At 38.0% G+C, this 27,626-nt stretch overlaps 1 protein-coding gene across 1 annotated transcript; it reads left to right on the top strand.

Moving 5' to 3' along the window:
- The first annotated feature begins 10 nt into the window (after positions 1–10).
- LOC104278445 (vasoactive intestinal polypeptide receptor 1-like) lies at positions 11–27,626 on the top strand. Its single transcript, XM_009875426.1, has 13 exons — positions 11–44; positions 8,864–8,963; positions 12,609–12,716; positions 13,402–13,511; positions 16,588–16,685; positions 17,802–17,934; positions 18,370–18,523; positions 20,525–20,585; positions 22,042–22,111; positions 22,968–23,059; positions 24,071–24,200; positions 25,141–25,182; positions 27,410–27,626. The coding sequence occupies exons 1-13, from the start codon at positions 12–14 to the stop codon at positions 27,596–27,598; spliced, it is 1,320 nt and encodes a 439-aa protein (XP_009873728.1). The 5' UTR covers position 11; the 3' UTR covers positions 27,599–27,626.

Raw genomic sequence — 27,626 nt, 5'->3', positions numbered from 1 at the left:
CCTGGCCGAGGATGTGCAGTTTGGGCTGGCGGCTGCTGCCGCTGGTGAGTGCCCGGCGGGGGTCCCTCGGCAGGCTGGTGCGGGGGTAGGGTGAGGGGGAGCTTGGGGAACCGCACATCTGGCTCTCGACAGTGTTGCCCACAGCTGGATGGCTCTGCAGCAGGATCCCACGGGGGTGGATGTCTGCAGAGATTGGGGTAACTTTTTTTTTTTTTTTGAGAGGAAGAAAGAAAAATAAGGAAAGGAGTTAAGAAAGGGGGATGGGGATGTAGGAAGGAAAGAAAGATAAAATATTGCTGAGTTAGAGGTTTGACCCAGCTCTTTTCTTTAAAATTTTCCAGTCCTAAGATGCTGTTAATAAATATCTTTTCATTTTCATTCATTAGATTTGCAGTTTTCAAAGGACAGGAAAGCATTCCTACATCTGGATAGGCATAGCATGGCTTTAGAAGGACAGAAAGGGACAGCTTGCAGTCCCAGTTGTCCTGAGAAAGGCAACTTTTTGGAAGAAGGAGGATAGTTGAAAAGGAAATCTTCCTCCTGACGGATCTGGGACATTTATCTCTTTGAGAGGGCACTCATGGCTTTACTGCTGAAGGCATCTTCTTATAATATCACCAAGTAGGAGTGTGAACTGCCTTATGTCTGCTGTGTACTGGAAGCAGCAGGTAAGATTGTAACATTAAACATCAGGGAAGATGTATGAGCCCAGAGGCACAATTCAAGCACGTGTGTCCCTCCTTTAGCCCCAAGCTCTACTGGTAGTGTGGCCTGAGCTGGTTAGCAAAAGCTAGTGTAAATATAAGTACAGTCATGTGTCCTCTTTCCTTTCAACCTTCAGCCTCAGAGAAGCTTTTGGAAAACTTCCCGTGGATGCGATTCCCAGGGACTCATTAATTGTAACTTTAGCATAGTAAAATGTTGAACGAGATATAAATTTCCACACCTGCGTCTCACATCCTCTGGAACTCTTTCTTTTCCCTCTGTTTTTACACAGCTTTATGTGTAAATTATAGAATATAGGTCCTTGCTATGTAAGATTCGTCACATATAGTTATCATCATGTGTGATATTCTTTCAGGGAAAATTAGCCTAAAGTGTTACACTGCTATGAGTAGAGAGATTTACACATCTGGACTAGACGTATTATATATAAATGAGGCACAACTTACCCTTAAAGCTGTCAGCAGAGTGAAGTTCACCTGTAGTGGGGTATCATGCACATCTGTGGGCTGCCATGTATCATTTTAATGTTTTAACATTAAGCAGATCTTGCCCATAATAAAAGGAATCCTACAAACTCCATACCCTGTGTAGCTTTTAGCCTCAAATGATTGCTGGTATATAAACACCAACTACACATTTTGTAAGAGTTGGTCCTCATGTCGGAGCAGAGAAACAATTCTAGTGTGGATTCTGCAAATAATTCATTAGTCAGGTATGAAAATAATCCAGAGGGCTAATCCCAAAAACTTCCTCTGTGAAACTGGGCATTTTACTCCTATCAGTTCCATAGGGAGCTGTATGTTGCAGGACATACTTTGTGCCTTGCAGCACAGAGTCCTTGACATTAAAAATTGCCATTTGCTTGTAAGTGAGAAGAAACAGAGGGCAGTAGGTGCTGAAATGCATAAAAATGACTTTTCCTGTCTGAAAGAATTCAGAGTCTCAGGAAGCAGGGAACAGAAAAGACTCTGCATTGACTATCCTTCCCGCTGAGCTAAACTGCTTTCTTCAAACACGTGACACCTTTTCACATTGCTGGGGAAGGGGTTCAGTCTGATCCGATGAGTGGAGGTGAGAATAGAAACACAGATTTTTTTATTGTTGAACTTTACTTTTGCTTTAACAAAACATTTCTTGCAGCAATAGGCACATGCATCCAAATCTGTAGGAAGATGCTGAGCTCCCAATAAAACACAGCTGAGTGCCTGGTTTTCTGATACAGCTACTCTTGACAAATTCATGCTGGAGGGGCATAAATAATTCTTCTAGGGATCCGGTCCCTGCATACCTTAAATTTCCCTCCATAGGGAACTGGATATGTAGAAGAATCGGTCCGTTGGGGCATTTCGTTAGCCTGGAGGGAGTTAATGAAGGGAAACAGACTCCTTTATGGTGAGTCACTCTGTCCTCAAAGAGGAGTCTGAGAGAGGTAGGAGGAATCCTTCCCTGGAACGGTTTGTCTGTTTTTATTGATGATTAAGGGAGGCTTGATGGGGGAGTTTAGATTAATCATCTAAAATTATCTATCTAAAATTAGGAATCTTGTCTAAAGCTTCTCATTTGGCCTCCTTCAATACTACTGGGAGGAGGTGGAAACACACCAGAAAAAATGGCTATAGCTCCATCTAAGTGAACTTTCTGACGGACCCTGACATCTAGGTTTCAGCTCTTTAGGATTAGATGGTATGACCCTCAGCTTTAGGCAAATATGCTACACTTGCAGAAAGTGAGAAGTTTCTCTTTAATTAGGGGAAAGTTAAAAGAGCAGAAAACAGAGATCCTCAGTTATTAGTCTTCTGTTATTCTTTAAGTATTAGTGGTAGTTAAATGCTCTGCAAAATTTAGCACAGAGCTAATAAATTTGGTTTCATTTTTCTCAAGTTAATATGGATTCCTTAAGGTTTATAAACAAAATCAATTAATATGTTTGTATTGTCACATACTGAATATATATTCGTAAACACATATATTGACATACACAGATATGTATGTATAGCAAGTACTGTTCTGTATGAGGCTATGTAGTTAAATATAGCCAGATAAATACAATCCAATACACAGAGGAGCGTTCAAGCATTACTCCAATGTCTTAAAAACAATCTGGAAAAGATATTCCTCTAAATGACTGTAAGGCAATCAGTGTCTCAGCTTCTCTTGTTCCATACATAATCAAGTTAGAAAGAGAAAACAAACACTGAAAATGTCCTCTAGGTACTCATTTTCAGCCAAAAAGACTCCTGAAGTAATCTATTTAGGTGCCTGATGAGAGAAATCTGAGAAAGATTGGAAATAGGTTTTTACCACTGGGGTTAAAGGATTCTGAGATCAAGACTGAGGCAGACAGAGCTTGAAAGTTGAGGGCAGGACTACCTATGTTAACTAAATACATTACTGGTAACTGGAATCATGTCACTGCTGTGGTGACCTCATACTTTACAGTCAGTCCAAGTTAAGAGTGGCAAATATGGCCTGGATTTGGTAGAAACAAAGAGGGTTTTCATCTATGTTTGCAAGCAAATTTGAGTGGTGGACTTCTGCTGAGTAAGAAATACTTGGTTATTTTTTATAGTATCTTACAGTTTTCTGACAGAACATAATACTACATATATTATAAATATTCCACAATTACTTATAAGTCACAGCGTATGGGAAATCCTTCCTGTGAATGTAGCTGTACTGAAATGGAGAATAGCTTCTGGAGCTTGAGGTTGGTCACAACTCCCTTCAAAGCACATGTGAAAATTGTCCCTGACTTTGGTGACCTGTATTTCCCAATCTCAACGCTCTCTAATTATTACTTAGCTTTATGAGAAAGGAATTATGCAGATAGGAGTTAGGCATTAAGCAAGATCCGGATGACATATATTCAACAGACTGAAAAGTTTGTGAAAAAGGCTGAGGTTTATGTCTTCTTCAGTAATTCAACTTGTGTTCAATATTTTCCATGAACCTCCTTCCATCCTATGAACCTTTCCTGTTCATCAAAAATTCAGTTGAAAAAAAAAAGCATGTATTTCAAAGCATATCCTGGTTCTCCGCACTGTATCTTTGGCATCACTGGCCAACTTTCAGGACTGACTGTCATTCCATGGTTATAAATGGAGTTTTGAACATCTTTCCTCTGCCTCTCTGCATCCTAAAATACCAGGTGAGTTGTAATCCTCCAAGCAGGGAGTCAGCGTGTGACGTGAATGGCAGACAACTGGTTTTGCGTAAGGGAGAGGGGAAATATTCAGGCATCAGAGTTATATCAGAAAAACTGAACAGGGGAAGCACAGACAGGGAGAACAGGGAGTACAGAGATGATTTTCAGCAGATCTTAGAGGAGATCTGAAATACAAACGCAAGCAGTAGAGACAGAGGTAAGAAGAACAGTGATGAATATTCTTAGTAAATGATTTATGCACTTGACAAAAAACCTATTCGTGAGGTGTTAGAGTTGCATGGCATCGAAAACTAAACAGGATCACCGGAAAGACCCTTCAAGTTCTTGAAACCTTCCCATATTGCTGATGAATTCAGCCACTTCTTCGATTTTTGATTAATTTTCAAAAACTAAGTGTTACCAATTTACTTCTGTCTCTTTGATCCTACTGAACTGGTTTTTTCAAAAGGGACTGATATATTTGATGCCCAGCTTTGAAGCACTTCCCTTGTTTTGAGAGAGCATAGAAAATGTCCCTACTTTCCCTCAAGTGTGCTAATGGAGCTCTTAATGAGTGGAGATCTGTATTTTATGTGATGTGTAAATTACAGTTTTTTCTAGTACCACAGCAGCCTAGGGGCACCATCTTTGGATGGGCATTAGGAAAGATTGCTTCTAAGTGGCACTGAGTATGGAATGAGGATGTTGTAGGAAAACTCTTCCCAGAGTTTGCTAAGTCTGATGTTGTCCATCATGTGCAAATAAAAGCCTGGAGAGCCATTACCTGGATTTTCCTGCTCATATTTAAGCAAATAAACTATCACGTAACAGGCAATACAAAACAATGTTGTTCTTGCTGTCAGTGAGTGTACTACTTAAGGTTTCAATGCAATAACCTTACAGATCTTAAGGAAATATAAAAGTAGGTGTAAGCCCAAAATCTGTCTCTTTGAACTGTTTTTTACCATGCCTGGCATAGGTAACTTTTTAATGTTCACTATGTGATTGTTTTGCTGCAGGCAAGACTGTTTGAGTGGTTGGGACTTAAGAGTTAAAACGTCCCTGTGAATTTTGGCTGGTCACTAGCGTTCAAGCCAGCGAAAAGATTTCTGTGTTACGATGCTCGGCAATGTCAAGCTCAGTGCAGAGTGCTGTCTACAACACTGCAAAAAACCACCGAGTTTTCTCTATGAGCCTTGGGGTGAAGGCACCCCACTGTGTTTTTCAGTAAGGTTCATGCCAGGTTACTGCCTAGATACTAGGAAATGTTGATGCAAGAAGCAGCCTTTTAAAGCTGCCTCTGATTACTGTGGCAGAGAAGATTCTGCCAAATTGGAAGGAAATCTCTGCTTTGTTTTGGTTCCTAAATTCTCCTTTTCTAAGCTTTAAAGGAGTTAGTCTCTGTCTGTAAGAGTTCAGTCGTTACGGCAGATGCCTCTCAAATTGCAATACCATATCCCTGCAACACATGTACGGCCCCTATTTTCTAGAAAGCCCTATCACATAACTATTGTAGGCAAACAAGGGCAACAGCATGCACTTTACTCTCAAGGCATTGTGAGATTAATAACAAAAAATAAGTAAGCCATAGGCAAAAAATCACAAGTAATGTTCTGCCCAGAAGGCTTTTTGTGGAATGGTTTAAAGTCTTTCTTTTTCTTAAAGCCTGAGGAAAACCAAAAAATTGAAGCATTATCACTGTTCTCAATTTCTTGTATACGTGTCATTCTTTTTATCTATCAGCAAATGGGATGGTTTTTTATCTGCAATTGCACTTGATGTTGATTTTCAAATACTGAAGTGTCAGTATTATTTAGCTTATGTATTGGCTTACTTCAAAAAACTCTGAAATCTGGCGGCTATAGCCCTCCCCACCACAGACACAAACAAAATCTGAGCATACTGAGGAACTGCTTATTTCCCCACAATAGTGGGTTTGACTACAGTCTCACTGTTGGTGAGCATCACCAGCAGTTGATCAGAATTTCCAGAAGAAATCATAAAATCATGTTTTCTAGTGGTTCGTTGATGCTTTGAGAGTCTAGACTACATGGACTAGGGATCTGATCTGTCACAGTAATTCCTCTCTCGTGTGTAAAATCAATGCAGGACAACTTCCCTACAGGTAGAACTTCCCAGACACGGTGAATGAATAGCACTCCTCTGATTTCAGTACAATTCTGCTGAATATTGTGACTGAGGGTCTGGATCAGCAAGTGTAGATCTACAAAAGCTGGAAAAGGAGGTGCAACCTACCTCGAGCAACAGAGTCTGGCACACATATTCAGTGTTTGATGTACCATTTGGGAGAATTCAGTTTCTTAGTCCTTCATTTATGTTCCGTCTTTATCAGCTGTGTGTGGTACTTAAAAGTCAACTTTTGGAGAAAGACAATCCTTCCTTCTCTGAAACTTTTGATAACTAATTGTGTGTCTTCTTCCACCATTCCTAGCACCTCTGGCATGAGGTAGGAGTTAAGTTAATGTATCTCTCCCAAGCGCTTGTTTTTCAAAGGTATTTCAAATCTCCTTTCATGGTTTTTGATTTCATTATGACCAGCTGTTGCCCTCTTTTATCAGAAGACTGAGTATAGATGGAAAGTTGTATAGCATCAGGTTAAGCTGTCATGACTTTTAAACACCAAGTCTAAGAATATTCCAGATACAATGTTTCTCAGCAGTAACAGAGTCCAGAAAATCCAGAAAGTAGAGAAATTACTTCTTCCCTGTCCAGCAGAAGCCATCTTTATAAAGTAAGATATTTATGTAGCAATCATTTTGTTACTAGTACTCAAATCATTTGTTATGTAACCTGAATGCAAAGTGAAATGTATGTTAAAATACAAAGCAATGAGCAAGGATCCTATTAATACCTTAAAAATTAAATTTCAGAATTGAAAGCTGAAGTTTCAGAATTGAAAGCAAGTACTATTTTAGGAGTCACTCATGCTGATTTACAAAATGTATTTCAAATCACCCACTAGAGGAACATAATGCATGAAAAAAAAGCGATGTCTTAATTTTCTTTTCAAACAGTGTCCTTAATCCTCTTTCTGTTCTAATATTAGGATGTACGAACTATCTCTAGGGCCTCATAATTAAAAGCACTTTGTCTAGGCTGCTTTAAAACCCAAATGTAGGCAGAATTTTTAAAGGTTTTGAAAGATAAAGTTGTGTTCTATTTTTTTATTCCCCCTAGGCTGATATTATTGCTAAAATGCAATAATCTACATGATGTCCAGTAAAGTTTCTGTAGAGGCTAAAAGAAGTCTCTCTGCTCACTGCAAACATTCTGAAGGCCAATAAATCTATTTCCTGAGCCTGAAAAGGCAATAGAGCAGTGCTGTTTTCATCCATACTGTGTTCTCAAAGTCCTGAGAGGTTTTAGAACAGCCTACAGTCTTCCTCAGAAATGTCTCAGAAAGACTTCAATCCATCATTTCAATGAAAATTGCAACCCCCTGAGCCCCTGGCATTGTCTGAATAGCATAGCTTGCAGAGGAGCAAACCTACTCTATTCCATGTAAGACTCCCTATGGCTTGAAGATCCTAATATCCCAAAGAGGCTTTGTCTCAGTGTTCACTTCTCTGAGTACAGTTCCCTTGCTTTCTAGACTCTATTGACTCTGGGTTTAATTTAGTTTCCTAAATGCAGCTGTGTAGGAGTATTTGAAACATCAAATAAAGTGTCCGAGACTTCTAGACAGGGCCAGCAAAACTAACGCAGAATCTACACAAGAGGGCTGAGACACTCTCTAGCATCCTGAATGACCATTCCTGGGTGAGTGAGACATCCTCTAAATTTCATTGGACTACAAAAGAAGCTCAGATAACAAGATCACATGCAGACACTGACATTGTACATTCTTTCTCAGAATTCAACTGCCTTTCCAGAGGCAATCATTTTGGGATGTTCTAGGATGTGAAGAATATCTTCACAGTCACAGCAGATATGATGCAGGACTGCAAGGGAGTGTATAGCATCCTCAGATAATCTGTTGATAACATTTTGTAACTGTTCAGGGTAAACTATAACCAAGGCTATCATTTTATCTATTTTCATTAAATTCTTAGACTTCATTATTTCTTATTTAAGCCCCAATGGACATAAAAGTTCCATTCCTATTTTTTGCTTATTTTTATAACTATACCAAATGCATTCAGAAGGGAAGAGCTTACACCATGCTCTCTTAGTAGAATGATTTGTATTGCTTTATAATGTCAAGGTTTCATAGAAGACCAGGAACTCATTCTCTCGATATCAAAATCAAAGCGGAGTAGGAACACCCTCCCAAAGGGTAATTAAGGCTTTCTTGTCATACTCATTCCCCCAGCAAAGAAAGCATTCTTGGGAGTTCCCAAGAATCTAAACAGGACTATTTTGCCAATGAGTAGTTCTGAACACCAAGATAATTACCTAACTAATTAACCAAAATAACCTCCAACTTTTATATTTCTTTAAAAATACGGGTTTTTCTTATTTCTTTTACATAGAAGAAGTATGTATATGATCAAACTGCATGTATGTTTGGGGCACTCAGTGTGAATATTCCCATAGCTAAATAGATTTATCCAATTGACAAATACATCCCCATATTCTAGATCCCATAGCTAAATAGATTCATCCAATTGACAAAGACATTCATCCAGTTTACAAAAAAATGGAGATGCAAGGCTGTCAGATCCCTTTAAGTATAAACGTCCAGATTGAAGACGAGTGGCTACATGAGCTTGACTATTATGATACACTGAAGAATCTAAATGATTATACATATCCAGACACATACACAAATTAAAAAATCTACAAGATCACAACCTCCTTCTGCCGTTTACAAGTCCGATCTGCAGAAAAACCTGCATGTAGAGTTTTCACGTTCTTAGAACCCAAAGTATCGTCCATGAAGTAGAAACTGGAAAGAAACTGCCCTTCTCATTCTGGTAATCACAGGAAAATAACATTGACTGTGGTTTGTTTTGTCTTTCTCTCATCAAGGTTGCAGGAATTCATCCAGAATGCAAGATATTCCAGCAGGTGCTCAAAGAAGAGGCTCTCTGCTTGGAAAAGAATGAATCTCTTCCACCTGACCTTAAAGGTAACGGCCCTGACTCTTAACCTCTGGTACACATAGCCTTTGCATGTCAATTCAGCGGCACAATGTCAAGATAAAATTTGTTCTCCTGAGTCAAGATTTGCTACCTGTTTTATTTGGTTTCTTGATAGTTTTAAGTGCTGTTTCTATAGATTAGGACTTTATCTCATCTCATTTTAGACATCTTTAAAAGGTCCATGTCTAAGTCAGGACTTGTCTTCTTAGGTTCCCTTGAAATAAGGAAGATGGTTGCCCCTAGAACATGTGTCATTACCTCTGGTTTAGATGCTTTGTTTAGAATGAGATGAATGATTTACTAATTACAGAATGAGACTAAGATGGTTAGTTCAGACCCTGACAAGTTTAGATGTTTAGAGCTTGAAAACTCTATTTGAAATGTATTACACTTGTTCTTTACTTACATCCAAACCTGCAAGGAAGCTTCCATAGAAGAAAATAAAAAGCACGCTGAATTTATATCGTGCTGGGAATCATTTCAATCTGGTGAAAATGTTTTTTGTCAAAAAAATTAAAGAAAAAGTTATGCTCAATTTCTTCAAAATATTCTACTTCTACATTTTCAGAAATTTCTAAATTCTTTGTTTGAAAAGATTTATTGTGCTGGTGTTTTTAAAGCTATTACATGCTCAAATATAAATTCTGAAAATTCAGATGAACATTTCAGAGAGGCTGTAAAATATTTTTTAAGTGCTGTGTGGAGGATTCTCTTTTTCTGTTTTTTGACATTGTGGAGATATGTTTTGAAATAATTCAGAGTGAAATTTCAAAATGTTCAAACTCTTTCAAAAGTTCAGGCATATTTATTTATGGCCAACTTTGCTTTGAAAAGTATGAATCCACTTCAGTAAGACTTTTTCAGTTACATTAATTATCATATGTTCATTTTCTACAGAGGAGTTACAAGACAAAGTTGCTTCATGCACTTGGTATGAATATAAATATTGCAACCAAATGGAAGTCTGCCTTTAGCAACCTACTGAAATTTATTTTTCTGCAGACCTTCTGATCACTCTAATGTCTCAGGACCTTCTTGTACTTGCCTACTCTATTTTAGTGGTATTCCCCCACAACATTTTAATCAAGTCCAGAATACCTCCTGGACACATCTTGTATACAAAACATCCAGTAACCCACCCAAAAACATTATGGCAAAAATCATTGTTGTCAGCACCGCGCTCAAACCACTGAGCTAACCAGCCCCCTAAATCAGGTGGGTTTGATAATAATTTAGTATATGCATTAGAGCATGACATTACAAGTGGTTTTCTGTTTACCAGAAAAATAAGTAGATGATTTTGGAATCATCTTGGTAGCAAAGGCTACTCAAAGAAATAAAAATCCATTAAAATTTTGTTAAACTATTTAAAAATCTTAAAAACTGTCAACTCAGATCTTCTCAAAGATCTCCTTTCCACCTTTTATTCTGTAGAGATGGAAAGACTTTAATAAAAATCTCTTCTGGTATTTACAACCTTTTGCAATATATTTTAAAATGAAGCATTAGATCTGGAAAAACAATTCATGCTCAATATTTGATCTGGTGTGTTTTAAAACTAAATTAAGGCTGGTAAAAATCCCTAGCTTGCATTCCAGTTCTCAGGAACTGGATGAGAAAAACTGAAGGATCACAGTTCGTTCAGGGTTTATTCTTGGTAGCCACAGACAATATGTGGTTGAATTAAACTATGTTGCAGACTTTTCAATCTAAAGTAGTTCCACATTCTTGTTGTACAGAACAGTGTCTAATGAGTGTCATCAGTTGAGGCCGGGGTGAAATTCCTCTTACCTTGAAGTACACGTGTAATACAAGTCAATTGATTAAATCTCTAAAAATGCTTAATTTCCTCCATTATTTAAAAAAAAAAAGAAAGAAAAAGCAAAAATAAACCCCCTGGGTTACTGAAAAAGACAAATATCTATGATGTCATCCTTACTTGATATAACTCCTACTGCAGTTGTCTTTATGGAGTCTCGGGTGACTTGGACAGTCCCTAGTCTTTTGAAAATGTCAGCATGTAAAATGTTTTTTCTGCCACTGCACTCAATGATTTCTTTGATATAAACTCTAGAAGTCACTGGAAATTAAGTTAGTTCTAAGACTTAAAGCATACAGGTTCCACTCTTAAATAGTATCACCCGATTCTTCTTTTTAACCCTGCATTGCCAAATATAATAAATTTTTATAGCCTACTCGTCAAAGGTCCTATAGACCCTTTAAGCCAGTAAGCCTAAGCGTGTGGGCCACTGCATGTCTAAGTGGGACTCATATTACCTGCCTTCATTAATTTGAAAACTAGCAGCTGGGTTTAGGCTATAATCATCAGAGATAAAGGTATTTGTAGCAAGTGATTCATCCTGTTCTCAGAAAGGAGCCACCAGTATCGGGGATGAATCATGCACTGAAAGTCCCTGTCTCTTCTCTACTCATTGCAGAAGGAACACGGCTAAGGTGAGCTAACTTATTTAGACAATTAAAATCAGAGATAATGAATCAGAGGTACTATTTTTCCATTTTGCAAATTGGAGATACCAGGAGTTTCATCCTCCCAAAGGTGACGTTAGGACAATGTAGTGGAAGATTCTCAAGACTACCCTGTCAGAAACCAGAGAATGACTTTGCTCAGCTACGGACAAATTATATTGCTTCCACATTACAGCTCTTGATAATTTTAGATTTGCCTTATCATCCTTCATAGAGGAAACAACAAAGAATCAGTGAAAGAAAATAACATGTCCCAAATGAAACTCGTACACTGTTTTATAACCTCGTTATGACCACCTAGAGATTAGATTCAGTTAAAGCATGTTGGGTTTTTTATTGGTTCAGGCACCTTTACATGTTGATAATTTCTCTGTGCTGCACTGACACCTACTTGCCAATAGCCACTGCGTGACCACAGTTTGAGTCTCAGTGTAATCCGTGACAGAGCTGTGATTAACTCCTTCTGAAACTCCTTTTTTATTGGACTTGTAGCTAACAGGATGCCCTGCTTCACTAGCTAGTAATCTCAGGTTTAGGGAACCTTGTCAGTGCTAGTCAGTCAAAACTACTCCTGATGCTTGTTATTTTATATGGTGATGGGAGATGTCCTTCTAGTTTGGGATTAATCTAATTCCTGTCGAAATCCATTGTAAAAATGGCATTGATTGCCTAACCCCAGGATTTCACTCCCTTGAGTTGGATAATGCTGATAGACTTTAAGCATAGAATCAAGAGACTAACGCTGAATTTTTAAGTCTGATGTTAGTTTCAGTTAGGCTCTAAAACCAGTAATGAGAAATCTCAAGTGTTAATAATTATGCAGTATTTTGATTTTGGAGACTTTTGTTTTCACAATAGAAAAAGCTCCAGCTGATCTGACTTTCAGATTGTGTCTATTTGAATTTCAGGCACATTCTCTCAAGAGATAAGGTGGGGGCAGGTCCAGCTGGAATGCCAAGTGCATATGTGAGTGAGGATGCATTCAAGGAGAAGAGGAAAACAATACAGTCCTTCATTTGCAGAGCTGCACGTCCAGTTGTGGCTCTTTTTGCATGTGAATTAGTGGGAAAGCCACAGGCAATCTGATTACAAAGATCAGCTGTGTGGTCTCTGTGTGGTTATTAGAGGCACTATTTTTTTTTCAGGGTGCACCAGAGATTGGGATGGTCTAACCTGCTGGCCCAGAGCTGCTTTTGGAGAAGTAGTTGAAGTTCCCTGCCCAAGATTTTTTGAAGAAATCACCAATATCCATGGCAAGGATTGTTTTTATTGTGTTTTTTTTATTGCTATACATTCTTTAAAAATAAATTTTAATTGGTAAGAGATTCAGTAACTTGCACATTTTAATGATTCACAATGCTATTTCATGTGAGTTCAGTAATTATCCAGATACATATCCTGCCTTATAGTCAATATTTGGTATGCTTTTGTTTCGTATAAAAAAATATAAGTATGTTATAGAATCACTGATTTATAAAGTCATAGAACAATTATTGATAGAAAAGACATCTTGAGGTCATCTAGTGCAATCCTCCATCCAGAGCAGGACCAAGTTCAAAGATTGGGTCTGACTTCAAAGCTAGATCAGATGGCTCAGGGTTTTGTCCACAAGCACCAATTACAAAGTGAATACAGGATGGACTGCATGATTTTAGTTCCTCTTCATGAGAACTGAATTTGCAGAATGAATTTCCTGTATGAAATCTTGAAACTAATGGGAACATCTGTCTCAACTTTTCAACGGACAGACACAGAGAGTATTATAATTCTATAGCTAATCTTGCTGAACATGACTGGACCTGTAAGTGCCAAACTTAAGAATCAAAGTAGGATTAAAAATTTGTTTTTTCTCATCCAAAGTATTGTTTCTCATCAAAACTTAAAGAACAACCCCTCCTTCTTCTACAATTCGTTCTCCAATATATTTTGCCATTAAAGGCTTCCTTCAGAGGAACTGTACGCAGGAGGCATACTGGTCAGAACCATTCCCACCATACACTGTTGCCTGTGGATTTGATGAAGGTTCCAGTAAAGGGCCTGAAGACCAGGTGAGTTCTTCATTTCCGGCTTGTGGACAACTCCAGAGCACCATCTTATGAGTGTGCTCAGTGGTTATCCATCTTCAGTGATAAGCTCAACTCTTTTACGTATATTCAGAACCTGTTTAATAAATTAGCCTTAATATAAAGCAAGGGAGTAACAGCTAGCACTTTGGTCTTCATCCAGTCTTCTCTTTTTAATGAGCAGACTCATTATTAGTTCACTTGTCCTGCCTAAAAAAGACTTTTATTCTCTGGCAGAGGTCATCATGTATCTGTCTTCTGAGGAAGGTCCACGAACCTATCTGGGGGGATTTTTTTAAGAGAAAATTCCTTTGGATCCCTCCTGCTGATCTTTTTCAATATTTTCTTTGATTCTGAGGAAAAAAGATTCCATAACTTTATAACATGATGGTCAATGTACATCTTTAGGAGAGACCTCTTGGATGCTGTTGAGCATTTCTACACTTTATCTTAGGTTTTCAGTGGAGTATGAAGTGGACTTCTATTTTTCCTATCTGATGACCATCATTGGTACTCAGTTAGGCTCCAGCAGCATTTCTTTTTCACCCACATCTCCATATGATTTAAATTTCCTTGTTCCTCATCATCATACTTGGCCCCAGGAAAGGACTGCTTCACAATTCGTTGGTGGCTAGCAGTGCCTCGGTAGTGAACTTTATCTTGTGACTGAAGATTGTTGATTAACAGAGACATACTTGCTTTGCTGCCTCTGACTTTAAGTTTTGATCTTTGTTAAATGGGACAGTTTCAGCAAAAAGTTTGTCTCCATCTCCTCATCTCCAGGCCATATCAGAAAAGGCTCACACATCTTGCACAAATGCAAGATGTGCTATATGACTGCTTCCTCCTCCTCTTGTGGTATTTTGATAGAAGCAACAGATTCCCTCCAATCTATGAAAGAAAAGACTAATTAGGTAGCTCTTTGTAACTGTGTAGACATGACTCAGCAGTGGGAAAAGGTCACTTGTCACAGGTGAAAGCAAGACACAGAAAGGTGGAGAGGGTTGTCATCACTGACACTCTGGGTGTTGTCTGGAGTAAACCATTTGGTTCTTCAGGCATGCAAGATCAAGCACAGAAGCCCTAGTTCAGATATCTGAATCTTTAGGAAGTGTAAACACAATTGGCTTCAGCCATTTATCTCCATGAACTTAGAAACTCAAGCACAGCTGTAACGGCATAGATCTAGACAAGTAGTATAAATATCTGCAGCTCAATCACCCCCCCATAAACCAAAAGTGTTTGTACTTTGTTCTGTGGGGAAGATTGAAAGATAGATGCTATAAGAATCTCCAGAAATATGCTAGAAACCATGAAATCAGTTCAGAAGGGATGTAGAACTAATACAATGGAAGGCATGGCTCTTACCCACAGAGATAAACCCCCTTATTTGCCAGGGTGACTTTCTTCCCTGGCTTGTGCTAAACCAGGCATAATTTATAGCTGGCCTAGGCTGAAGTCAAGCAAAGGGCTGTATTTACATTTTATCTTTATGGAAGATTTCAAGGCAGAGCTTATGTCTGTGTTGCAGTTGTGTTTAGTTTGTTATTCTGGTCAAACCCACAAGGTCTATAAAAGGAAGATAAGATCAGTAACCTCTACTGCATTGTAAACATAGGGAAGTAAGTAAAGAGCATCCCACTTAGAATATAAGAGAATCACTTGTTTTGAATCTGCAGTGAGGACTTATGGTGCCTTCTGCATAGAGTATTGTGCTTTTCGCTACTGTACAAAAAGATAAAATCACAGACTTATAGAATGGTTTGAGTTGGAAGGGGCCTTAAAGATTAATTCATTCCAATACCCTGGCCATGAGCAAGGACACTTCCCACTAGATCAGGTTAATCAAAGCCCCGTCCAACCTGGCCTTGAACACTTCCAGAGAGGGGCCTTCCACAGCTCTGGGAAACCTGTGCCAACGTCCCACCAGCCTCACAGTGAAGAGTTTCTTCCTTACACCTAATCTAAATTTACCCTCTTTCAGAGCATTGAAATACTTCATTGTTCAATTGAAGAGTGTTCAGTTAAAGAACCTATTTTTTAATTTTCACCTAGGTTTGAAAACCTTTTATAAAAGATTAGGACTGTTCCAGAAACATCAGGATGATTCCTAGGCTGTCAGGGTTGCATGGTTTATTTATGGATCTACTTAAAATTGCTAATCAGTTGTCTCAACCTAGAATTGTTACCTTTTGGATAAACACAGTTTGGATCAATTAGGGAACAAAATGTCCATTGTATTTGCAAGAAAGAAATTTGCCTGGATTCAGAGAACGTAGTTTCTTGGGATTTTAAATAATGAAGTGATCTTGTAGTGAATCAGAATAAAATTTGCATAGATAAGGCAGTGTAAACATGCTTCATTTTTCTTAGGGCACAGGATCTTTAGAACAGAATTTTAGAAGCATTTAGGTTGGAAAAGGTCTTTAAGACCTTTCAGCCCAACCATTTATATGCAAAGCAATCAAATAAACAAAGGAACTATAAAGTATATTCAGTATATGGCAAGTGAATGAACTGTTTGCCCAAAGAATTAAAGACTGTGAGATTACTTTCTTGGCTTTAACTTTCTTGCCTCCACAATATGACACGACTGTTTCACACTGTTTCAGTTTCCTCACCATAAAATACAAGTTTTATTTCTCTTTTTCCTATAACTGTTTATGGAGACCAATACTTATTGAATCTGGCCCAGTTCTAAAATGATGGATTCACAAATCACCCCTCAGCAGATTTCAGTGCCCTAAAGTTTTTATGTACCCAAAGGAGAAAATGCAGCTACTTAACAAAGTTAACATTTTCCTGTTGAACATGCTCAAAGCAGTCACTATCTCAGATGAACCTGTAGGCTGTGGAAGCTCTCTCATCTGTAACGCTATATAGGATTCAAAAGAAAAAAGATGTGTTAGAGGGAAAAATCTGAAACAGATCTCAAGCATGCAAAGCAGCACATAGGTGATGGGACTGAGTGGTAAGAGAAAATGTATCTTAGTGAAATAAGCACGCCGGCATGCATGCTGCATAACCACCAGCATTGGTCTGTGTTCTCTTTTTCTCATAGAAATCATATTATTCTGCATTTTGGCGTGTCTACACTGCTGGCTATGCAGCATCAGTGACTTCACTCATTACAGCTCTAATTGTCTTTGCTGCCTTCAGGTAAAAAAAAAAAGGTTTCTTTTTCTGGAGGTCTTAAGACAGTCTTATCCTAATTCCTCTCAAATCCTGTGTGCTTTTATTTTGTGAGATTATATTTACTATTATTTTCAAATCCTTCTCAGACATAATGTTGTTGATGCAAATAGGTCCTTCTCTATTCATGTTGTAACATTTCTCTGGAGATGTTAAAAAAGTGAAGCTGGCTGGGCAGTCTGTCTCAGTCTTGTTAATGACATCATATAGAGGAAATGTTCCAACCTGTTATCACTATTAACATAACTATTCCTCCAGTGCATAACAGGACACACTCTGCAGAAAGAGCATCTCATGCCTGTGAACAAGCAATAATTCTAAACTGTCCCTTCCCTCTGTAGAAGACCATCACTTCCAGAATAGGGAGCTATAGGAAGAGATCTAAAGGAATTTAATGTCATATTATATGATGTCAGATATTAGGGCATGGATCCTGAGTTTATTTAGTTTCAACGCACTTGTACAAAAGCCTTAAGCTTAGTCTGCAAACAAAAGTGCAGAGCACAGAAGCTTCCTAATCAGAGTGGATTTGCAGTCTCAAAGGTCATGACTTATAAAGGGACCCAAAATCAAGAGATTAATATGTCCAAACCTTGAAGGAGATTCCTCTAGCTCAAGATCAAACCACGGACAGGGCAATCCAGGGAAATGCAGCCTAGGGTAAGGCAGACACTTTGGCAGCCATCCCACAACATGAGACTGACGCCCCCTCAATATTCTGTTCCCCTCTGGCCAGAAAGGGGCTGAAAGGCCTGCTTGCAAGCTTGTTCAACAAAAATATACTACTTAGAATAATTAAAAGGCATTATTACAATACAGCCCAAGAGTCCCAGAGTGACTTTCTGCTTCTGCTATTTCCTTTAAACATGTGGTAATTCAAGGACAAGTATACTAGCACTTTTATGAGCTTAAACAGATAATAACTGCCCAGCTCCCCTGTGTCTAGCTCCCTCTCAAAAAGTGATAGATGATTTATTTGCTTTAGAAGGTCTCTGAATTCACCCTGTACTCCTGGCTGAGTTTTGAGGAGATCATGAGAAATTTCTCCTGAAGAACAATTTTTGTTTTCTCTTTTCATGTCAGAAAATTCCACTGTACACGGAATTATGTCCATATGCACCTGTTTGTGTCCTTTATCCTGAGAGCAGTTGCTGTTTTCACCAAAGATGCTGTTTTATTTGCAGATGAAACAATGGACCACTGCCTAATGTCAACGGTACCAAACTTCCCTTCTCTCTTATTGTTGATCTAACATTTGATTCTTGACCTGAAGAGAATGTGGAATTTTCTTAGTTCCATTTCTCTTTAGTTTTCTGGAACTGAAATCTTAAAACAAACAACACTATGAAAACCCAAAGATCAAGTGCTATGGCTACATTCAGCTTTGAGATATAACGTAGAGGTTTGTTGACTGTAATGAAGTTGTAACAATCACTATCAGTAATGAATTTCATTTGTAAGAGAGGGTCAATGTTTCCCTATCAAAAAAATGAAGTAAAGTCAGTACAAATGATGGAATCTCAAACCTACTGAAATCTTGTAACAATTTCTTCATTCTTGTGTAGTAACATTGAATTTTGCCTATACTTTTAGAGAAACCAGGCACAATGGAGAGTAGACCTAACAGTTTCTATTTCCTCTGCATTTTCAGGTTGCATGTAAAGCTGCTGTGGCATTCTTTCAGTTCAGCATTTTAGCCAATTTCTTCTGGCTTCTTATAGAAGGGATATACCTGCAAACACTGCTTTTGCTGACCTTTGTTTCAGACAAACAGTATGTATGGTGGTTCATCTTTACTGGCTGGGGTTAGTACCTTTTTCCTCTTTTTTTTTTTTAATATTTCTATGAACTTCCAGAAATACATAGAATATTTGTTCTGAGAGAAAAGGTGCCTATCAAAGGTGCCACCTCTCTGATGAAAGTTGCCCATTCATCAACTACTACACCAAAACCATAGCATTATTCTCCCTTTTTATCTTGTTAGATATTTAACCAATCAAAACTTTGAAGGATAGGATTGATTACTAGAAGCACTACGATAAGTCTCCTTGAAAGAGTGCAGGACTTGCCCCAGTGACTGGAATTAATTTCATTCAACTTCAGCAATTTAAAAGTTAGCCATCTAATCTTAACTGTCTCTCCAGGTTTCTCCTGCAGTCAGTAGTGAGGTGTGCATGTCCTCAAGAAGATGGGTAATGTGGCTGGATAACATCCTAGTTACGTGTTGCCTTCCTCCAATAACTGAAGAAGTTAGGGCAATTAAGTTGACATTTTACTTTTAGTAAGCAGAACTAAGTAGATTCTTCTTAATCTACGTGCGCTCAGGCCTAGGAGTCAAACAATTTTCTGGCTTTAAGGAATATTTTGAGTTTATATAGCAATTAAAATTATCTGGTTGTCAGAATACATTCGTGTAATGCTCAACCTTTCACTACAGAAACTTGTTGACTGTGACTCTCAGATGTTCTCGTAACTCACCTTGGCTATACTGAAAGAGAGACACCCAAATTGAGCAGTTATATTGATTTTTGAGTTTATATAGCAATTAAAATTATCTGATTGTCAGAATACATTCTTGTAATGCTCAACCTTTCACAACAGAAACTTGTTGACTGTGACTCTCAGATATTCTCGTAACTCACCTTGGCTATACTGAAATAGAGACACCCAAATTGAGCAGTTATATTGACATTTTTGGCCAAATTCTCCTGAAGTAAATAGTAATCATCCTTCATCTTCGTATTCTCATTCTTTTTTCAATGTAATTAAATTTTTAAAGGCTGAATTTTATAAAAAGTATGTTGATTTGAAGCTATTCCAATCACGACTGCTTGAAACTAAACAGACCTTGATTAATCACAGCTAACTTGAGACAGCAAAGGTAAAACCTCATCTCCTTCTATAATCAATGGAAATTAAGAGACATCTCAGGGACAACTCAGATCTTAGGTGATGGGGGTGTAAATATTTCTCTTTGTTAATTAAAAAGACAGCTTGAACCAAATATGGTCCCCGCTTAAAGGCCTTGTACAAGGTCTAAAACTGGGAAAGACAACTTCTGGATCTTTCCTACAGATCTCAACTGATACCTAGAAAGACATTACCTGTATTACTATAGATTTACCAGTGAAAATGTCACCTTCTTCAGATTAAAGTCCCTTTTGTGGCAGCTTTGATAGTCACTTAGTCTTTGGAAATGCAATTCTACAGAAGTAGACCAAAAGCAATTGCTAGTTTATAGGCCTGCTTGAATAAAAAAAGAAAAAAAAAGGAAACAACTATTCGGTCATAAATGTAGAAGGATAAGCAGTGGCACAATGAAGCTAGAAATCATCAGTTCCTGGATTTACTAAATTTTCATAAAATGCTCATCAACTGATGGGTCTAAAGTGATTAGTAGAGGCCGCTCAGGGCAAAAATATGAACTATTCCAGCTAGTGAGCAAAAAGTATACAATTCATAAGAAAAAAGAGCTCTAGCTAAATAAGAGATTTTTGTAACATTACAAGTGCTCATATCAAAACCTTGAAGTAATTTTTAGTTGTTATTTTCGAAAGCATAGTTTCACAGCATCTCCTATTCTCATTTGTTTTTATTTCATTCCTCTGCCTCTTTTCACTTGTCTTTTTCTTTCCCTGAACTATAAGTTAAGCTCTTTCATAAAGTCATTTAAAATTGTCTGATCCATTTTTTTGACTTTTAACATACATCCAATTTGCTGCACACTGTGAACCTTCTTGGAATATAGTTTCCATGGGACACGGTAGTCAAAACAATTATATTGTGTTCCATGTTGATTTGTCCAGGAGCTCCCACTGTTGTGATATTTGCTTGGGTCCTCACAAGAATCCATCAACAAAACACTGGGTAAGTGGTAAATAAGATCTTGGATATGGAAGCCAAGGACATCCTGCTCTGTATTGCATTTTGAATTTCTGGTGGAGAAAAAATAGATATAAAAACCAGAGGTACATCCTATTGTCCTTTCTTCATATTACTGGAGAACATCTGCAGAAGAAGTTCTCTCTTGTCCTGTTTCGTAAGTGGGAGTATTCTACCTTTCCGCATCCCGTTCTTCCTTTTTGTAGCCAGGAGAGGTACAAGGAAGATTTCATTCTTCCTCCTTTCCCACTGCTCCTCTTCCAAAGAATTGCTGGGTTTATCTGTTGGATCTGTAGCAGAAGAATCGGTTCAAGATACTCCAGTTACAGAGAGAGTTCAGAGAAAGGTGGAGAGCAGGAGCAAGAGCTCTGGCAAGGTCTCAGAGGCTTAAAGAGTGGGCTGAAAAGTGTCTAAACTTTGGGTGCTCTTCCAGAAAATTGCCTACTTGCACAGTTTACTTCTCTGATGTATTTTAGATGTCTACTTTAAGATGAGATTATGTCCTGCTATACTGATGTCCTTTGACTGCAAACAAAATGTAGCTGAATAGATCAAATGAAGGCATCTATACAGTCAGATAAATCTCATCGCAGATCCTCCATTTGTTTGTTCTTCTAATAGCAGACATATGAACTAACTATAGTATTGGAACCACTCATCTCTAGGTGATCCTGCTTTGGCAGGGAGGTTGGATTGGATGATCTTTCAAGGTCCCTTCCAACCAACCCCTGACATTTTGTGACTCTGTGGTCTTTTACCTAATAGTCTAATAAATGGGAAACCCAAGTTCTTCAGACAGAGCTGGTCTGAAGTCACATTGCTCACATTGCAAAAGTAGACCTTACATTGGGTATAATGGGGTAAGCCACCTTCTGTAAGCCTTATTGTTACTCAGCCAAATATCCCTTGTCATGAAAATGGAAAGGAAAATTCTGGAAAAGGGAGCATGATATAACCTGGGATATATGACACTTGACTAGAGGGTGTTAAACTGGACTGTTATTGATGTTAAATACATAATAGCCTCAAAACAGGGACCAAAAGCTCGTTCTGCTCTCTCCCTTCAGGCTACTTTTACTAAGTCTTCAGATTTTTCTGGCCTGTTTCCTCCTGATCCCTAAGACATTACATTTGTGGATGCACAGGCGTTCAGTCTCTGATCCGTACCCTGTAAAAGAGTCATTTTTTAAACAGAGGAGCAGGAAATAAGCCTGCAAATACAAATGTGCATTTCTTGACTTTGCTTTGAGTCTTCAAACCTTGCCTCTTACTGAATAAACTTTTAGAGAGGTATCAGGGTACCAGTATTGTTAAGGGCCTTTAAACAGTGATTTAAACATTAGCGTCCATCACTTTCCTATTCTGTGACAGAAATATTTTCATGTATTGTGGAGAGCTCACATGGGACAGATAAAATGATTGTTTTTGTTTGCTGTTTCAGATGTTGGGATGATGATGAAAATGGAGTGGTGTTATGGATCATCAAAGGCCCCATTCTGCTAACTGTATTAGTATGTTGGGATTTTTTTTCATTTTGTCTTGAGTATCTTTGGAAGTGTGAAAGTTAAGTTAGTGTCTCCTTTCAGTAAGATGGGAGAAAAGCAACAGTACATGCACAGTATTGAATTTCAAATAGCTGAAAATTATTGTATAACATGTGGTTTTGTTGTTTTTATTGGTTTTTTTTCCCCTCCAAAGCACCTTAAGTCATAACCTAAAGGGTAATTCCTATATTTTCTAGAGTCTTACTAGGGTATAATGGAATCATTTTGACACCCGCATTCCACATACCACAGTCATGCATGTGCTCTGTAAGTCATTTCTGAAGAAAGGCAATCCATACTCGCAAGGTTCTTAGGTAATACGTAGCTGGTCTAATACAATAAATACATACAGATCATTTTATCTAGTATATTTTTAAAATGAGTTCTTAGGATGCAAACTTAAGACAAAAATTCTCAATGCATACATTTATTCTATATAAATTTAAGGAGCAAATATTATGTCATATAGATCTGTATGTGTTATGAAACTTGTCATAGACAATGAAGAAACAGGGTGGGCTATTTAGACTTTTAAACATTTGCTAGGTGCTGACAACAAGTACAAGGAGTCAATATCAGACATAAAATGATTTTGAGATATGCAGGTCTGTATTAATTCAACATAATTTTGGCATATCTTTATGTATATCAATATGTCAGTGGGAAAAAAGAATACTATTTCTAATGTTATTGATTTGTGAGCAGATCTGTACTGGTTTATAGCAAAGCAATTCCCATGACTGGGCATTTTTAGTTAATTTGTGTCAAACAGACGTATGTTCTGGTTTGTAGTAAGTTTACAGAGTCTGTCTTGTCTTTTCAGATTAACTTTATTATATTTATTAACGTGATCAGAATTCTAGTCCATAAATTGAAATCTCAAGAGGGAGGAGGGAGCCATTCAAGCCACTTTGTGTAAGTGTTTCTGTGTCTCTTGATGCTGACCCGTTCTGACCGTTACAAGAAATGTTTTATGGGTAGGAGCACAAAATGTTCTACTCCTTACTAGTAGAAAGATGAATCCCCTGACGAAATACCATGGTAAACTTCCCTTTTCATCCCAAATATCACACCTTTCTTTCTTCAGGGGCAAAAGGGTGGGATGGATGTGTTAGCGACAATGAGAAAAGTAAAATATAAAGTATTAAAACTCCAGAAGGACTCAGTTTAAAAGTATACACACTAAATGTCAGGTAATGCATCCAGCTTGCTTCCAATCCTTTCCACATAGATGGCTTCGTAGAGAAAGGTGCAGGTAATTTCCTTTAAATTCTTCACAGTAACATGATGCTGTTTTTCTGTTAGCTGAACCTGTTTATGTCTTTCCTATTTATGATCCCCTTCCCAATCTATGAGGATCTCCTCAGTGCGATCAGTGTACTTCAGCGAGCTATTTAACTCATCCTGAGATATGTAGATATGGTTGTTGGTTATAGCATAGGGCCTAGAGTAAATCTATGTCCTTCTGGAGTGAGCTGAAGGCCACGCAAAACATCTTAAAACATCACCAGTGGTTCTTTAAACCATTATTTAAGCAACTGAATTAAGTCCTATGGGCAGTGATAATACCTCTGTTGACAGTTCTGGAAGCTGAGATATTTCTGTGGGGGATACTTAAAAGCGATGAAGAGTAGTCTCAGGAGAGTAGATCAGAGTACTTAGTTTGGTGGTCCTGGTTTTGGATGTATAGGAGGGAGGAGAACTCTGACAGGTCAATCCAGAAAACTTGCTTGCTGATTTGTTCATGTTTGCTCAGAGAGCGTTGATGGTGGGAGTGGTAGAAAGTAATCTCCCCATAACATTGTTGGGTGTAGTTTCTTCCATTATGGAACTGTCCTATGTATTCAGATTTGTTCCAACATGAAATTGCTGTCAGTAATTCCATATTTCTAACAGTGCATTGTTCTTTAATTCTTCCTTTGCCAGGAGACTTGCTAAATCCACATTACTCTTAATCCCCCTCTTTGGAGTGCACTACATTGTATTTGCATTTTTCCCAGAAAGTACTGGTCTGGAAGCTCGCCTTTACATCGAGCTGGGCTTGGGTTCTTTTCAGGTAAGCTGGACAAGATGTTTATCAATCTTAAGAGATTAGGTCTGAAACACCACACTCCCAGAAGCTTTATATTTTAGGTTGGTTATTAAAGTGTGTGTTAATAACGTGTCTAAATTCAACGCACACAGTCCATCTTACTCTTCCACAAACTGTTTCTGCTACTTGTTTCCTTATCTTTTTATTTGAAATCTCACGTTACTTTTGAGTTCTGACTCAGAATTAATGTTAATAATCACCAGAAAAAAAAACGCTTTATTAAATAATGACAGAATACCATGAAGATCAGTCTATGAGTCAAGGTGAATTGATTGAAACTAATTCCATGTATCATACAGGTGATAAGAAGAATAAAAAAAAAAAGGAGAATATATAACAGCCTTTTCTGCCTTTGTGCTTTAACAGTACTGAATCCATCATGTTAATACTTCTTTTTTTTCTTTTATTTTGCCATACAACTGTTTAGAACAATATTTTGAATTTGAGAGGGCTAACACCTGTGTATGGCACACTTTGTCATGAATAGCTGAGGTAAATTCAGACTAGAACAAGACAGAGATCCCTACTATTTTACCAGAGCGGGAACTTGTTTGTAGGATACAGGAAGGAGTAAATCAGTGCTTAGTGTCTCCACACTAGAGACTAGGGTTGAAACTAGATGATCTTTAAGGTCCCTTCCAACTCAGATTATTCTATGATTCCATGACTCTATGATACAAGGATAATAACATATGTATAACTTTGCCAGTACACCAAGGAATTTAAACCTATTATGAAAAACCAATAAATAGTGCCACATCACCTAAATTCTCATGAAACAATGGAAAATACATATTTTTATTCCGTCTTGTTCAATTTTTAAATGAAATCTGATGTCATTCTCTGATTCTGTGTTTCAAATCCTGATGGTTGGTTTTTCTTCTCCCTACCCTCCTTGTCCTAGGGTTTTGTTGTAGCTCTTCTATATTGCTTCTCAAATGCAGAGGTGAGTAGCAAGTATATGAGATTATCAAAACCTTTTAAACTCCTGGGCTTCTTGTTTATCCTCTTTTTTTTTTTTATTCCCTATTTTCAAAACATATCTGTGCTTTGATCTGCTCCTGAAAGCATGAAATACCCATATCTTCTTCTCCCACGGTACCTTTGTTGGCTTCATCTGTATTCACAGCAGTTCTGACAGAAGGACACAAAATAAACTATGAAGCAATGACCCTTTACAAGTGGTTGGTGACTTTCCTGTCAGGGGAATTAATATCTGATAGCTATCATGATGATGTCTCAGTGGAAAGTTTGTAATGCTCTTTACTTTATTTAGGTTTATTTTCTGCTAGAGAGTTTCTTTGCTTTTCCTTTCTCCTTCCTCTCTCCTTCGCCATTTTCCAGGGAAGGCTGAATTTTCAGTAGTTTGTTCAAACATTTTCTCCTCTGTTTTTTTAACATTGTCAGAATTTGGATAAAATCCCTGTAGTACACTTTAGGGACCCTATAATTTTAAAACCTAACAAAATTTGCTTACACTTTCCCTGAAAGACCAGAATGAATCAAAAGCCACAAGAAAAATGTAAAAACACAACTTATCCTCAGAAAAGTGTGTAGATTAGGTGAGAAGAGTGACGTACTAATGGTGCCTCAGTCTCCTACTAGATTAGACTGGACATTTCCAATAGAGATGGCTAAACATACATGAAACTAATCCTATCCAAGGATGAATAATGCCTCGAATATGTTTATTACTTAGGAAAACAATTTATAACGGCCATTCCAGTGTCGTTCTAAGAAAGTGCCTTCAAGATTAACTGTAAATACAAGGTTCTCTATTTCCCACCTGCCTTCTGTCTGCAGAGACTCCTTGCCAACAGTCTTTAAATAACTTCTAAATTGTATCTCACACTGCACAAATCTACTAGGTGCTAAAAAAAAAAAAGACAGGCAGAGAACAATCTCTTGCCCTAAGATTATGTGTTATGGCTTGGCTTGCGTCCATGCTCCTCAGAGATAACTGCTTCTGGAGCACTCATTGCAACTTGGCAGTGCATCTGTTGCAGTTCCCTGCAAGCATAAAAAAATCATTATTATTTTCTGTCTGTGTGTGTTTCTTCCATTTCAAATATATGCAACAAAGTGAGAGACTATGCTGATGCCAAGCAAGGTAGTATCTCTATGGGATGAAAGCGAGGGCTGGTATCTGATCTTACTGGGCTACTACCAGAGTACTGAGTTGGTGGCAGAAGACCCTCTTTCATTTACTGCTCTTGAAAGATCCAGAGGGTATTTTCTGCCCATGCTTGAAGTTGCACACAGGGGCTGGCGTGTCTGTGTGGTTAACAGAGAGAATAAAGGCAGAATAGGGGCCACCTCAATGATAACTATTTCCAGTGACTTTTGGTGAGCCTTGATGTCCAAGATGTACTTCTGTATCTCCCATCCTCTTTTCTGTATGTCACTGTAGATAGCATATCCAAGAAAGGATTACATAACAGAATTACTAGATGAATTCCTAAGTTCCTAAGATGAATTCCTAAGACAAGGTGTCTCCTGCATCTCTTCACACTCTCTCTCTGCTACAGCTTTGAGTGCTCTACATAGGACAACAGCACTTAGTCTGTCCCTGTTTCCCCACCCCAGTCCCAGTTAGGGGTTATCAGGATGTGGACCTACCAGTATTTTCAAACTGCCTTTTAATTGTGTGTCAGAAAAAAACAAAACAAAACAAAACACAGTTTTATTTATTCTTCTGAGAATTCCCGAGACCTCTTTCAAATGTAAAATGGATTCAAGTTGATTCAGTACCTTTCAGAGCCAGTAAGGGATCTTTAAGAGGGATTTCAAACTGAAAGCCTGGAGAAGGATCCTTATTGTACGTAGCATGTCACAGAAAGTAGACACAGGAAATCAGGTATTAGGAAAACCAGAAATTACACAGAGAATTTAAAAAATTATGAAGCACACCTACAACAATAAATAAAGGAACTGCAGTCTAAAACTTCCCCGTCGTCCTCTGAATTTTGGAAATTAAGTCTGGTTATTTTCAAAATTCAATATAGACATAGTTTAAGTTCTTCTAAAAATGTGTCAAGGTTCAGTTCTTTCTAATTTGAGTGCATTTGTGCTTCTGGGCTAAGTGGTTAGGCAGGCATTTTGGCATATTTTACCTTCAATGTCTACTAAGTCTTAATTTATTGATTCTTTGGTTTTGAATTCCTTTTCTATAGGTTCAAAGTGAACTGAAGAAACAACTGTGCAAATGGCAATATCAAGAATACCTGAACTTCATACACAGGCACAGGACTATGTCCAGAGAAAACAGCCCAGTCAGCTATGTCACTCAGTTAACACTGCTTGAAAAAATCAGTCCAAAAAGGAAAACATCAGTGTACCAGAATGGTGTAACTTCAGTCTGAGCTTTTCTATCAGTTTGAGTTGCTGTGA

Source organism: Apaloderma vittatum, unplaced genomic scaffold (genome assembly GCF_000703405.1).
Source record: "Apaloderma vittatum isolate BGI_N311 unplaced genomic scaffold, ASM70340v1 scaffold100, whole genome shotgun sequence".
NCBI classification, from domain to species: Eukaryota; Metazoa; Chordata; class Aves; order Trogoniformes; family Trogonidae; genus Apaloderma; species Apaloderma vittatum.
This window is presented reverse-complemented; position numbering and strand designations above follow the sequence as displayed.

Bases quoted from the DNA above. Each gene is read 5' to 3' on its own strand.
- LOC104278445 (XM_009875426.1), top strand. From the start codon at position 12: ATGTGCAGTTTGGGCTGGCGGCTGCTGCCGCTG. The intron at 18,524-20,524 runs GTTAGTACCTTT...TGATTTGTCCAG, and splicing joins GTTCATCTTTACTGGCTGGG to GAGCTCCCACTGTTGTGATA. The intron at 25,183-27,409 runs GTGAGTAGCAAG...CCTTTTCTATAG, and splicing joins ATTGCTTCTCAAATGCAGAG to GTTCAAAGTGAACTGAAGAA.